The 13,099-nt window shown below is 51.8% G+C and overlaps 6 protein-coding genes across 6 annotated transcripts; 2 read left to right on the top strand and 4 right to left on the bottom strand.

The window, feature by feature from the left end:
* Nucleotides 1-31: 31 nt before the first annotated feature.
* On the bottom strand, nt 32-598 carry VC83_06582 (uncharacterized protein; the record flags this gene model as incomplete). Its single annotated transcript, XM_024470177.1, has 4 exons — nt 32-237; nt 298-352; nt 432-484; nt 541-598. The coding sequence occupies 4 exons, from the start codon at nt 596-598 to the stop codon at nt 32-34; spliced, it is 372 nt and encodes a 123-aa protein (XP_024323498.1).
* Nucleotides 599-1,533: 935 nt separating this feature from the next.
* VC83_06581 (uncharacterized protein) lies at nt 1,534-4,287 on the top strand. The gene is made up of 2 exons (XM_024470176.1): nt 1,534-3,966; nt 4,022-4,287. Exons 1-2 carry the CDS (start codon nt 1,656-1,658, stop codon nt 4,135-4,137), a joined length of 2,427 nt encoding a protein of 808 aa, XP_024323500.1. The 5' UTR covers nt 1,534-1,655; the 3' UTR covers nt 4,138-4,287.
* Nucleotides 4,288-6,448, bottom strand: VC83_06579 (uncharacterized protein). Its single transcript, XM_024470175.1, has 4 exons — nt 6,219-6,448; nt 6,066-6,166; nt 5,888-6,015; nt 4,288-5,836 (listed from the first exon to the last, which is right to left on the bottom strand). Exons 1-4 carry the CDS (start codon nt 6,322-6,324, stop codon nt 4,861-4,863), a joined length of 1,311 nt encoding a protein of 436 aa, XP_024323508.1. The 5' UTR covers nt 6,325-6,448; the 3' UTR covers nt 4,288-4,860.
* A 155-nt stretch (nt 6,449-6,603) lies between these two features.
* VC83_06578 (uncharacterized protein) lies at nt 6,604-8,327 on the top strand. The gene is made up of 2 exons (XM_024470174.1): nt 6,604-6,868; nt 6,922-8,327. Exons 1-2 carry the CDS (start codon nt 6,716-6,718, stop codon nt 8,233-8,235), a joined length of 1,467 nt encoding a protein of 488 aa, XP_024323624.1. The 5' UTR covers nt 6,604-6,715; the 3' UTR covers nt 8,236-8,327.
* Nucleotides 8,328-9,416, bottom strand: SKI6 (Exosome non-catalytic core component). Its single transcript, XM_024470173.1, has 2 exons — nt 9,037-9,416; nt 8,328-8,934 (listed from the first exon to the last, which is right to left on the bottom strand). Exons 1-2 carry the CDS (start codon nt 9,321-9,323, stop codon nt 8,469-8,471), a joined length of 753 nt encoding a protein of 250 aa, XP_024323509.1. The 5' UTR covers nt 9,324-9,416; the 3' UTR covers nt 8,328-8,468.
* Nucleotides 9,417-10,793: 1,377 nt separating this feature from the next.
* VC83_06576 (uncharacterized protein) lies at nt 10,794-12,015 on the bottom strand (the record flags this gene model as incomplete). The annotated part of the gene is made up of 5 exons (XM_024470172.1): nt 10,794-11,032; nt 11,216-11,300; nt 11,350-11,595; nt 11,617-11,888; nt 12,006-12,015. The coding sequence occupies 5 exons, from the start codon at nt 12,013-12,015 to the stop codon at nt 10,794-10,796; spliced, it is 852 nt and encodes a 283-aa protein (XP_024323625.1).
* Nucleotides 12,016-13,099: the final 1,084 nt, after the last annotated feature.

Here is a 13,099-nt window from a genome sequence, read left to right as displayed (position 1 = left end):
TGTGGACTTCAAACAAAGGGGCTGCTCACAACTAACCATTTCCATTTCCTCCGCCGGAGAGAGCTCTCGCAATGATTGCCCAAGTAAGGGATGTCGAGAAACCCCATAATATGCTCATGATCATAGTCGATGTAAGCCCCACCAGGATCACTGGTTTCCGGCCGAACATGTCGGACGCTCTACCCCATATTATGGCCGTAATGCTCTGGCTCAAACTGAATACAGCACTTGTGATTCCTATAAACCTGTGAGTTTCATGTTTCATATGTTTCACGCAGGAAGACGGTGGTGTCTTACCTGCCCACTTGGCTACCCCTTGCTTTTTGACCCCGAAACTTTCAATCATTTCAGGCTTTTGCATGTTAGCATTGTGCGCAATATAAAGTCGGTCTGATTTGAGGCATAGAGGTTGATGGAAAGATTCCTCATACCAGGTAGGGAAAGACGCTCGTTGCCGCGATTGGCTCTGCGAGTCTACATATTGCTACCGAGGCCATCAGCGATCGGCATCCCATCAAGGAATGAACAGAGCAGATTTACCCAGTATGATCAGCTGCCACACAGGCAGCTTTGGCTGGCGACGAGGCATCTTGGCCATCCTAAGATCCCCTCGGGACGGCAGCGGATGAAGTTTGAGTGCCCTATGGGCGTCTCGTACAGGTGACCACTACGGTTCTGGGGTGCATGAAAGGCAAAAATGGTTCTTTATAGTGGATACAGTATGGTTAGGCACAAGATCAAAGCCAGTTTAGCTATAAGATTATTATAGACATATGTTTATAGATGCAAACAGGCAGCACAGTAACCAAAACATGACAAGATCAAAGAAGAGGACGAAGGCTGGAGGAGCTGCGCTGCGAGGAGCTAGAAGAAGATATCAGATCACGTGAGATGATGACTGGAGGGGAAGTGTTCGAAGTGATTATGGGAACCGGGGATCCACACCCAAAATCGGGTGGTATTCAGAACGATCATTTTCACGGCCAAAAGGCCACCGTATTCCATAGCGCACGTCCCTACTCCCAACAGGAAGGTGGTGGGGTGTGTAGTCACGTGACTATGTGATTTCAACCATGTGTGACGGTTGTGACCAATTATAAGGCGTGATTGGGCCGTTCATCCGTGCTCAACCAATCATGGCTTCTTGTCAAAGGCTTAAGTGGGTATTCGGTCAAGACACCATCCTAATCTTGACTAGGGTATAAATAAATATACGTAGCATACTACTACAGTAGAGTCCCGTTAGTACGGGTACTGTACCTTCAGTAAATTTAATACACACATTTGCAGAACGTGCTACCCCACACTCCAGCCACTCCCCACACTCGAGCCACTCCCCACACTCTAGCCACTCCCCACACTCCAGCCACTCCCCACACTCTAGCCACTCCCCACACTCCAGCCACTCCCCACACTCGAGCCACTCCCCACACTCCAGCCACTCCATTCACTCCAGCCACTTCAGCCACCGGTACTTCTTATCCTGCCTTGTTATCCTGCCTGTTACATGTACTACTACCTACCTACCCACCAACGCTAACGAGCTTGGGAAGGAGGTCCAGCTTCCTACTCGTACCTACACTTCTTGCGAATTCACTGATCGTCACTTCATTCCACTTCGGCTTCGCTATCGCCGGCATTGTGCCTATATATGTATGCACCTGCTGCTCTCATCTTCACTCAAAGGTCATCTACAACCTACCATGGCTACTGATGACCGCACACCTCTCCTCGGAGCTTCTTCGACAGCTCAACCAGCTCGACTGCCTCAACAACAAAGGTCCCCGGCTGCTGTTCGGCGTCGATTCGCTTATATAGCTACAGCCTCATTGGCTATTGCCTTTGTCGTCTTCGTTCTGATTCCAGCGGCCTTTATCCCCCACCTTCTCGACGACCTCGTGCCCTCCCGTGGCAAGTTTCAATACGCCGACCTCGAAAATCTCCTTCTGAACAGTCCCAGCACGGAGAAGCTGTCAGAATGGAGCAAATACTACACCTCGGGTCCTCATCTGGCTGGGACCAATCTCAGCCAGGCTGTTTGGACACAGGAGAAGTGGAAGGAGTTTGGCATTGAAGACTCAAGTGTTGTTCCTTATGAGGTTTACCTGAACTACCCTCTCGGACATAGACTTGCACTTCTGCAGAAACCCAGCAAGGGACATTCGAAAGATGACGACGCAACATGGAAGGTCAAGTTCGAGGCTTCATTGGAGGAGGATGTGCTGGAAGAAGACCCAACGACTGGCGCTTCCAATAGGATCCCAACATTCCACGGCTATTCCGCCAACGGCAACGTCACTGCGCGATATGTATATGTCAACTACGGCACATACCATGACTTCGAGGACCTGATCAAGGCCAACGTCATCCTGAAAGGCAACATTGCCATCGCAAGATACGGCCATGTCTTCAGAGGCCTGAAGATTAAGCGTGCTCAAGAGCTGGGCATGGTCGGCGCAGTTCTTTTTACGGATCCTGGTGATGATGGGGGCCCACTGCATGATATGTCTGAAAATTACCCAAATGGACCTGGCCGCAACCCATCCAGTGTCCAGCGTGGAAGCGCTCAGTTCCTGTCCATGGGACCCGGCGACCCTACCACGCCTGGCTACCCTTCGAAGCCTGGAGTACCTCGATCTCCAATAGACGACAATATTCCACAGATTCCCTCTATTCCCATATCGTATACGGACGCGATTCCAATTCTCAAGGCGCTCAATGGTCATGGCCCAATACCGAAGGACTTGAACAAGTACTGGGATGTCAACCTCGGTCTCGTGACGCGTGGTGTTCACTATAATGCTGGCCCATCCCCAGAAGGTCTTGTTTTGAAGCTAGTAAACGAGCAGGATTACAAGATCACACCTATCTGGAACGTCATCGGTATAATCAACGGGACTCTTTCCGATGAAGTCGTTGTTGTTGGAAACCACCGCGATGCGTGGATCGTCGGAGGTGCTGGTGACCCTAACTCTGGCTCCGCAGCTATGATGGAGGTCATCCGCGGCTTTGGGCAAGCGCTCTCCAAGGGCTGGAAACCGCTCCGTACTATTGTCTTCGCAAGCTGGGATGGTGAGGAGTATGGCCTGGTCGGCAGTACGGAGTGGGTTGAAGAGTACATTCCTTGGCTGAGCGAAGCCAATGTTGCCTATATCAACATTGACGTTGGCTGCAGCGGGCCAGAATTCACTGCGGCCGCTTCGCCTCTGCTAAACAACCTCATTCACGAGGTGACCGGCAAGGTTCAATCGCCGAACCAGACTGTGGAGGGACAAACCGTCCGTGACGTATGGGGCGGTCACATCAAGACCATGGGCAGCGGCTCCGATTTCACCGCCTTCCAAGACTTCGCCGGTATCTCTTCCATCGACATCGGCTTCACCGCAAGCCACGAAAGCGCAGTCTACCAGTACCACTCCAACTACGACAGCTACCACTGGATGGAAACCTACGGCGACCCAGGCTGGCACTATCACACCACCATCTCCAAAGTCCTCGGCCTCTTCGTCGCCAAGCTCGTCGACGCCCCCCTAGTCCCCTTCCGCACCACCGACTACGGCAAAGCACTCATCTCATACGTCCAGCAGATCGACGACCTCCTCGACGACGGCCCCGCACGATCCTCTACGATCCGCTTCCGACCAACCCCAGAAACCTCAACCGACTCCGCCTCCCGCCGCAGGTACCTCCGCCGCCGCCTCGAGAAAATGCAAGGTTCAGCCCACCGCTTCCTCAAGGTAGCGCGCGTCTTTGACGAGCACGTCGACACGCTGCGCAAGCGCGCCAAGCACGGCTACGGATGGCTGAGATGGTGCGCCCGCCTGAAACTGTATTTGGGTGTCCGCAAGGCGAATTTCGCGATGAAGCTCCTCGATCGGAAGTTCTTGCATGCGCCGGGCCTGACGGGGAGGAGCTGGTTTAAGCATGTGATTTTTGCGCCGGGGTTGTGGACTGGGTATGCTGGTGGTGAGTTTTCCTCCCCTGGCCTAAACTAAAGTGTGTGTTTGCTAACGAGGTGTAGCGGTATTTCCTAGTTTGGCGGAGGCGATCGATAATGAGGATGAGATGGGGGCGATTATGTGGATTCGTATTATTGACGATAGGATCATTCAGGCGACGAGGGGTTTGGAATTATAGTGAGGATACTTGGAATAGATCATCATGGTATTTTGGGAAAGGTCCTGGGATACATTGGGGGTATAGTAAACAGGATAGTTGAGCATAGTTGAATATTGACTCTCTAAATGATAGCTGCAGTTATTTATGAACTTAGCGGGTATATAAAACTTTTGCCCTTTAAAAAATTACATCCAACCAACTTCCCATGCGATTTTTACACAAACACACAATCCTCTCATACCACCAACCCACCACCACAACGACAAAATATTAGATAATACTATTCGCATTACATTCATACACGTCGCATGCAAAAAAAAACAAAAATTGCAAAAAGATGATGAGAGAATCTGTAGAGAAACTCGGGATTTGAGCCCGAGGCGGGGCTCGAACCCGCGACCTTGAGATTAAGAGTCACACGCTCTACCGATTGAGCTACCCAGGCAGGGTGATTGTTGGTCGATGTCACTGGAACGATACATAAGCACGCCGAATCTCAACTCGTAGGACTCGTAAATTATTTTCTCCACCGTATACATCCTAGAATTTACCTCCTCTCGACTCTCGACTCTCGCGCTTTATCTACAATCCCTCAGCTCCCGAATCGCCGTCTCCGAGTCCTTGAAATTCAACGCGCAAATTGCCCACCTCGCGTGCTTCTGCGCCTTCGCCACCTCCACATCATCCAGCACCACATCCCCCCACTAAAAAATAGGCCAAGCATCCTCCCCACACTACAATCTACTGCGCACCCAGCGTCTCCAGCGCCGCCCTCAGCTCCCGAATCGCCGTCTCCGAGTCCTCGAAATTCAACGCGCTAATCGCCCACCTCGCGTGCTTCTGCGCCTTCGCCACCGCCACATCATCCAGCACCACAGCTGCCTGCGGTCGAGGCGCGCTGCTAACAGGTCGTGGTGGTAGTGTGGACCCTACTGGCGCAGCGATCGTGGAGACGGGAGGCGCGTTGTAAGCTGCTTGCGCTGGTGGTGCTGGTGCTGGTGGCTGAGGCGGCGATTGGGAGTAGTAGGAATCGATGGTTTGGTCTGTGTGTCCTGTGTTAGGTGTGTAGTCGACGGTAGGGAAGGTGGGGAAGGTAGACTGTTCGTGGGGTGGGCTGATGACGCTGGGTTTCGGGGATTTGGTGGGGGACAGGTGAGTTGGGAATGTTGTCGGCACAGCTGGTATATCACGGGTGTCTGTTGGAACTTCCGGAAAGTATCCGCCGCCTATGGATCCGGAGCGGTCCTTCGGTGCGGCGGAAGGAGAGGGGGCTATAGGAGACAGGGTTTGGGAGGCGGACGGGTTGAAGAGTTGAGGTGGTGGGCCGGGATGGGAGGCAGTTGGTGGTGTGTTTTGCCGCGAGGGTTCTTGAGAGGGGTGGAGGGATTTGTTGAGCAGCGATTGTGCAGCGAGATGAGGGGACATTAAATCCTGCTCATCTGGGGCATCTTCTGCCGTCGGTGGTGGTGGATGAGACTGATTGTCGCCCAGTTGTTGCAACTCGGACTCGCTGGCTTGGCCTTGTGCTTCCTCCGGCTGAGGCTCAGGAGCTGGGTTGGATTCGTTGGGATCTTTGCCCTCCTTGATGGCTTTAACGATACGGAGCGCGTTCCATTTCGCATAGCGGAGCTTGGCCTGGATTTCTTGGTCTGCCTCGCCCCATATGTTCAGGAGTTCAAGGAATGTAGATGCGGCGAGGAAGGTATCTGCGGTTTGCCTTGTAATTTATTAGAATGAGTAGCCGTAAATTGGCAGAGGGTTTCTTTACTTTGTAATCTTGTTGGCTTGGACGGCTCGATCAGCCCGTTCAAACGTTTCGAGGCCGAATTGCTCCACGTATGCCTGACCGGCGGTGTCGTCTATTATGGCATCGTCGTCGGCATATTTACTCTTCGTCTGCCATAGTTTGTCAGCCTTCGTTAATTGTACGTGCTTCATAAGCGTACCTGTTCCAGCTTGTCCATCAGCTTTGACGTATATTGAAGGCATTCTGAGTCGGTGTTATGGAGTCCTCTGGCAATCAGCTGGTTGACAATCCAGTATTCGCCTGGGAAACGTTAGTTACAATGCACGGTCATGAATACAGCTCCCAAACTTACACCAGTACGCGATCGCCGGCTTTACTTGCTCTAACTGAGCAGCTCTCTGGGCGAATCTGGCGATATCTGCATTTGCCTTGAGCTTTGCGGGGAGGGAGGCGGCCATGGCGCCTCGCGTTGTTGTTGCTGTCGCAGATGCCTCCTATGGATATCTATGAAAAGTGAGGTCGTTACTAAGAGTACATTGCTGTTTCCATAAGCTTTCCCGTACTCAAATTCAGGAAATGAGGTCTTTGATCGAATATCAGAGGGTTAAACAGCGGAGCTCCCCCGCCTGACGTAGAGTCCGTCGCTTAGCGTCGCGTCTCAGCGCACGGGCCACATATCATATCATGCAGCTTCCCCAGACTCTTTATCCAGATTGGGGATTTAGCTACTGTGGCCACTTGTCACATAAGCAATGAAAGAACTGTAACTCTGATCTGATATATAAACCATAGCTTGCCACGTCGATCTCACTCTATAACATCTTCTCTATCTCCTCATTATCTCACGCAATGGTGTATACCGGAGCTCTGGCCGCGGCCGCTACGGTGTTATTGCTGGCGTCGCCCGCCACCGCGGCGGGCCTTTACCCCAAAAGCTCCATGGTTCTCCAAGTCGATGCTAAGAACTACGACCGCCTCATCGCAAAGTCCAACTACACCTCTGTAAGCCCCCCATGCACATGTACAACGAACTACGCGCTGATGATTTCATTTAGATTGTAGAGTTCTATGCTCCATGGTGTGGCCACTGCAAGAACCTCCAACCTGCGTATGAGAATGCAGCCAAGAAGCTCGCCGGCCTCGCCAAGGTCGCGGCTGTCAACTGCGACGAGGATATCAACAAGCAGTTCTGTGGGAGCATGGGTGTCCAGGGATTTCCAACCCTGAAGATTGTCAAGCCAGGCAAGAAGTTCGGAAAGCCAATTGTTGAGGATTACCAGGGAGCCCGCGAGGCGAAGCCCATCGTCGAAGCAGTCTCAGCCAAGATCGCAAACCATGTATCCAAGGTCACCGACAAGGAGTTGGACGCCTTCATGGCTGAGAACGTTGACACTCACAAGGCTATTTTGTTCACTGAGAAAGGATCTACAAGCTCCCTGTTGAAGGCAATTGCCATTGATTTCCTGGGTGGAATCAAAGTCTCTCAAATCAGGAGCAAGGAGCCAAGAGCAGTGGAGATGTTTGGTATTGAGAAGTTCCCTACTATTGTCCTTCTGCCCGCTGGCAATGGCGCGTCGGCCACCACCTACGATGGCGAACTTAAGAAGGACGACATCGTAAAGTTCCTCTCCTCTGTCCACCCGCCAAATCCAGACCCAGCACCTGCAAAGGGCAAGGCTTCCAAGGAGAAGAAAGCCGAGAAGAAGTCTGAGAAGAAAACAGACAAGAAGGCAGCGAAGAAGGCCGAGGAGGAATTCGAGGAAGCGTCTTCGTCCCAAATGGAATCCGAAGCCTCCGCCAGTGCGACCGCTGAAACATCAGAAGAAGCCTCGGAGCCCACTGAGTCGCCGAGCCCCGAGGCCGAGAAGCCTGTCGTTCTGACCCCACCCATCCCAGTTATCACGAGCGAAGCGGAACTCGCAGACGCATGTCTGACCCCCAAGTCCGGGACCTGCGTGTTGGCTTTCACTTCAGCAAAGGGTGGCGATGTTTCCGTACAGAGCATTGAAAGCCTCGCGGAGGTCGCATTCAAGTACCAGAACTCCAAGCACGCTATCTTCCCCTTCTACGCTGTCGCTGAGGAGGTCACTGGCATGCCTGGGCTGAAGACCGCGCTCGGCCTGACTAACGACGTTGATGTTGTCGCCATAAACGCAAAGAGGGGCTGGATGAGGAAGTACTCTGGAGACGTGTACACGCATGAGGCAATCGAGATGTGGATTGATTCCATCAGGATGGGTGAGGGCGATAAGCAAATCCTCCCTGGCATCCTCATTGGCAAGACTCCCGAGCAAGTTGCCCAAACCAAGACGATCCAGGTTGAGGCTACGGAACCTACGGAGACTGTTTCCGTAAAGGACGAGCTCTGAACAAACACATCAATCGTTTGGCAATGTAACAACTTGATTACTCTCCTTAGGCGAGTCGGTGTACAATAGCGTAGCTTAGTGAATGCAGCAGTATTTATTTACCCCCATGCTCCACGCAAACCCATGCTCCCATGTCTCCTCTCCCGCGCCAAACTCCAGTACGCCACTACCCACACTTTTCCAATCCCCAAACATCAAGTATGAACCTATATCTCACACCGCAACCTTATCCCTCATGCTCCCAAAATCTTCTTCCCCTGCCTCCTCACAACCCCATCCATAATCGCCCGAACCTGCTTACACCCATCCACCCCGACCGCCAACATCCCCTCCACGCGTGAAACCTGCACCCGACTCTCCAACACACAAACGCTCACCCTCTCTCCTCCGCCAGTCGCAACCGTTAAAAACGGCAACTCCTGCTCCTCCATCAAACACAGATCCAGCAGCGGGTCCACCGCCTCGTCGCCTGCGGCGTGTGCGCTGGTCGTCCCGGCCGTTACGGCGCAGAGGTAGTCGGGCATCGGCACGCCAGCATCGATTAAGGCGAGCGTTGCAGCGTTGAGGCAGGCGGCGAGGAGGGCACCGTCTTGCGCGAATACTTGGATCGAGATGGCAATTGTAGAGTGTGGGTATAGGTGTGTGAAGAGCGTAGTGGTGAAGGCGTTTGCGATGGTCATTTGCATTTCTGCCAGGCGCCTACTTTCGTCAGCCTGCTGCTCTCCCATACCCCCCCCTCCCCCCTTCTTGCCAACAAACCCAACCCAGCAATAGCAAAACACAACAAGAAAAAAAACTCACTTATCCCCCCTCCCCCACTTCTTCCTATCCGTCCCACTGAACCCCGCAACCCCAATCTCAACCGTCACCACAGCCTCCCCATCCTTCCCTCCCCCCGCTACGGTCCTCTTCCCCTCCGCCGGCCCCGCAACCGTGCACAGCACCTTCGTATTCCCCATCTCGAGGTAGGAGGATCCATCCGCGGATGGCTGGACCGAGATCGAGGCGTGCAGGCGGCGCAACTCGTTCCACCGTCGGCCGTCGAGGCGGAGGAGCGCGAGGTGGTAGGAGGAGGTGTCGAGGGGCATTGTTGTGTATGCGGGTGTGTGTGGAGGTGGGTTGTTTGGGGTGTTGATTGGAGGCGGTTTATGGGATTGGAGGGATTGGAGGATTGGAGATGGAGGTTATTTTGGGTGCGGGGGATAGATTAGATTAGATTGGGGGAATTTTTTTGGGCGGGAGCTAACTACCTTACCGGCGCGCCACGTATTCGTGGAGGGGTCCGAGGACGGTCTGGGGATCACCAGCCATTTTGGCCGGTCATCCCACGGTCAGTTGGCCCGTGCACCGGTCCAAAGACCGTCCAAAATCCGGGATCAGGCTTCAACCCATACGGTTGAAGCTTTAGAACAGTAGATAGGAAATTGACAGTAGTATGACAGTAAAATTTGCTTACCGTTTGTGATCCTGGGGCCGTTGATGTGATATTGCCGTCGCCGGCCACACTATCGTCATGAGTCCATGACGGCGACCGCCAATACTGACTGGAAGCACTCACTCCTCAGTCCTGACACTGTCGGCGTGGAGTGAGGACAATACTATCACCGTCCTCAGGATGAGACCAAGGGCGGGCGTTTCTGGTTTCCTCGAATGGAACCCATCGCGGCCGTGGATGGGCGGTCCTGGGACCAGGAGTTGGAGCGGCGGCAAGGAAGCCGCAAGAGTTGAAAGGCACGCCAGCCAAGCAAGAAAGGCAAAGAGGAACTGAAGAATGGCAGACGAAACAGCGAAGGAAATGACAGAGGCGAATGGTGATGGAAACGACAGAGGGAACGGTGGTAGAATCGGTGGTAGAATCGGTGGTCGAAAACGGCAAGGAGACCGGCGAAGGAGACCGGATGAGGAGACCGGATGAGGAGACCGGATGAGGAGACCAGCGAAGGAGACTGGCAAAGGAAACGGCAAAGGAAAACGGTGAAGGAAAATGGTGAAGAAGACCGGGAGAGGAAAGGAGCGAGGAAATTGAAAAATGAGGCCAAGATTCCAAGGGCAGATAGCTTGATAGACACACATATCTGTCATTGGAATCTGTAGAGCTCTTGGGGCCCAGGAAGCCTTCCTTCAGCGGCGGATAGATCGGCGACGGCGTGGGCTAGAGCACCAAGAGTATGATCATTTTAATCACGGCAGCGACGCAAGCTGCAGAGGAACACAGAAGAGAGGCAGCAGGCACAGGAAAGCAGGTGTTAAATCAGGCATGGGAATCAAGCTTCATTGCGTATTATTTCTATCATATAGCCAGTATTCATGCCAGATCCAGCTTCAAACAATGCCATTGTGATCCGTAGCCACTCTTATTCCGACAGCAAACATGCCTCAACCCAAGATATCCAGGTAGAACGCCCAGCCCAGAACAGCAAAGTCCAAAAATGTTCCATCGAGGAGGTCAGCAACATAATGCCAACTTCCCAGCCCAAGCCACAAGCCCAACAGCAGCGCACAAGAGAATGCCCCCCAAAGCAAGTGTAAATTAACCGCAAGAAGAGGCGGCAAACATCTCACTCTATCACCCGAGCACTACGCCCAGGGACTAGAGTTTCTTTGCGGCGCTTTGGCGGCGGCGGAGAAGCCCTACTCAAGATATATTCTTGTCCTTGAATAAGGGCATGTTTCTTCGAGATAGGTTTTGGCGCCTTTGTATTTGAACGCCGTTTAAAGGTCTCGTGGAACTCATCTTTGTCGAGCTGATCGCAATCCGCAATCAAGGGGAAGCGTTGGAGGAAATCCGTAAAGCTTTCTCGGGAGTGTAGGCTAACAGCCTTTCGATTTCCAGTCCATCATCAATTTCGTTCCGGGCACAAGCATTGATGTAAAGTTCCTTGACATAGTACTGGGCGAGGTCGCTGCTTTTCTCAAGGTCGATATAATGGTGTATGAATCGAAATGCCTCAAAAAAAATTCGCAGCCGTATACCGAGTACGAAACATATCTCCAAGGCCATCTAAGGTCGTGCAGTAACGAATACCAGATCCATCTGTTACATTCATTGCAGTCTTGACGTGAAGCTGTAAAGATGTTAGAAATTACATTTGAGATAGGAGATGTATTACTTACTATAACATCCTCGATGAGTGAATACCGGTAACGTTTGACCTTTTCCATAAGGACAACACGGACATTCCCGTATACTGTTGACTCGATTGGATACTCTGGGAGCACCTTTTTCAGGACATCTTCTTTTATATCAAGAAGGTCATGCCTCATATGCAGGAGGAGAAGGAAGCGCGCTTCCCGATCAATTTGTTCAGATATCTCAGTCCACTTGTCCTCTGCTTCGCGGGCTGAGATCCTATTCCCATACTATTCCATCTCAGCAGCAACTTGGCGGTTATGATATCCAGGGTAGGTTGTGCCAGGGTTCTTGCTAGAATCATCAGTGTGGCTCTGGTGGCGTTTCTTCGATAGGGCAGTATTTGCTTCGGCAGCCTCTCTCAGCATTGGCCTAGTTGTCACTGGTGTGACAAAAAGAGTGTTGTTGACTTCATCTCCAGTGAGGCGGCTGCTGGTAGGAGGAGTGTCTTCTCGATAGTTGTGGCCTTGCTCATCATGCACTGGTGTCGTTTGGCCATCGGAGTTGAGGGGGAGTTCATCATCTGTGAGCAGGTCTTGGTGGCGGGATGGCTCCTTTTGCTTGTGATGCTGTGCAGATAGTCATTACCTGAGATAATCAAAAGATATAGAGTGTAGCTTGCCTTCATTTATTCTGTGACTTCTTGCCATTGCGGCGGCCTGGCTCATAGCCCATTGTCATTAAATGAGCTAGAGAAAAGTAACCACGATGAAACTTGAACTAATGGGAAGAATGGGAGTATGAAACGTCTACTGCTACTAGAGACAGTAAATCTGAAGACAAAAGTGAAAAGGAACCTATGCCCGCAACGTTGCCGATAACTAGTATATGGTGAAGATGCTGAGGTGGTAAGGTTGGCAATGAATTGAAGCTATTCAGAGATTCCAGTCACGTGACCTAGACTAACGGCCTGTGTGCACATCACCACTTTATCACCACCCTCACTACTAACCTCACCACAGGCAGCGACAAGAATCAAAGGTAAGTTGAAGGAAAGATAAAGAGTATGAATTATACTAATTGTTTTATAGACTGCATCACCTCAGATAAACATACCGCATAGAGTCGGGCGCTGTTCTCATTTCACCAACACTGCCTAAATATGAACGCAAACCGGTGACAACACCAAGAAAAACACCTTGAAGCTGCCTCCTCAGAGTCAGAAGTCAAGTCTCCTCTCCTTGTGCCTCCTTGCACTCGCCCTTATGACCCTCACAACCTCCTCTTCTGCCCATGAATAGCCGAAACAATTCCTCAATCTATATCCTACTACGCTTCCTGATATACCTAAAATTGAAGCAACGGAAACTGCACATGTTAATGCAGCTTGTATCCAGATCATCTGAGCAGATTATCAAAGTGGAAATTCTCTCTGGCTTCCTCCTGCCAAAGCAAATCCTCCCACCTTCTGCGCAACATCCAGGAAATCATCTGCAATACCGCCCAGCTCACAGTAATAGCATATGAGAGTGCGAGTCGGAGGCTAAACGGATGCTATCCTATAGGTCTACTATGAAGGATACAAAAAAGATGATGGGGGAACCCCGTGAGTCGATTTTCTCAAGTACCCGAAACCCATCCGACTCGGTTCCAACTCGGTTAGCCCACCCAAATTGTCATACTGACATTCGTTGCACTCAGTTTGCTATCAAACTCAAGAGCAAACTTGGAAATCTCCTCCTCAAACCTACAAGTCACTATACATATTTTGGCTTATCACACCAACAACAAGAG

The sequence above is a fragment of the Pseudogymnoascus destructans genome, assembly GCF_001641265.1.
Source record: "Pseudogymnoascus destructans isolate 20631-21 unplaced genomic scaffold scaffold_12, whole genome shotgun sequence".
Classification (NCBI taxonomy): Eukaryota; Fungi; Ascomycota; class Leotiomycetes; order Thelebolales; family Thelebolaceae; genus Pseudogymnoascus; species Pseudogymnoascus destructans.
The sequence above is the reverse complement of the archived record's forward strand: the minus strand, read 5'-3'. Positions and strand labels throughout refer to the sequence as shown.

Bases quoted from the DNA above. Each gene is read 5' to 3' on its own strand.
- VC83_06581 (XM_024470176.1), top strand. From the start codon at position 1,656: ATGCACCTGCTGCTCTCATCTTCACTCAAAGGTCATCTACAACCTACC. The intron at 3,967-4,021 runs GTGAGTTTTCCT...AACGAGGTGTAG, and splicing joins GTGGACTGGGTATGCTGGTG to CGGTATTTCCTAGTTTGGCG.
- VC83_06579 (XM_024470175.1), bottom strand. From the start codon at position 6,324: ATGGCCGCCTCCCTCCCCGCAAAGCTCAAGGCAAATGCAGATATCGCC. The intron at 6,016-6,065 runs GTACGCTTATGA...AAACTATGGCAG, and splicing joins TGATGGACAAGCTGGAACAG to ACGAAGAGTAAATATGCCGA. The intron at 5,837-5,887 runs GTAAAGAAACCC...ATAAATTACAAG, and splicing joins CAAGCCAACAAGATTACAAA to GCAAACCGCAGATACCTTCC.
- VC83_06578 (XM_024470174.1), top strand. From the start codon at position 6,716: ATGGTGTATACCGGAGCTCTGGCCGCGGCCGCTACGGTGTTATTGCTG. The intron at 6,869-6,921 runs GTAAGCCCCCCA...GATTTCATTTAG, and splicing joins CAAAGTCCAACTACACCTCT to ATTGTAGAGTTCTATGCTCC.
- SKI6 (XM_024470173.1), bottom strand. From the start codon at position 9,323: ATGCCCCTCGACACCTCCTCCTACCACCTCGCGCTCCTCCGCCTCGAC. The intron at 8,935-9,036 runs GTGAGTTTTTTT...TGACGAAAGTAG, and splicing joins AAGTGGGGGAGGGGGGATAA to GCGCCTGGCAGAAATGCAAA.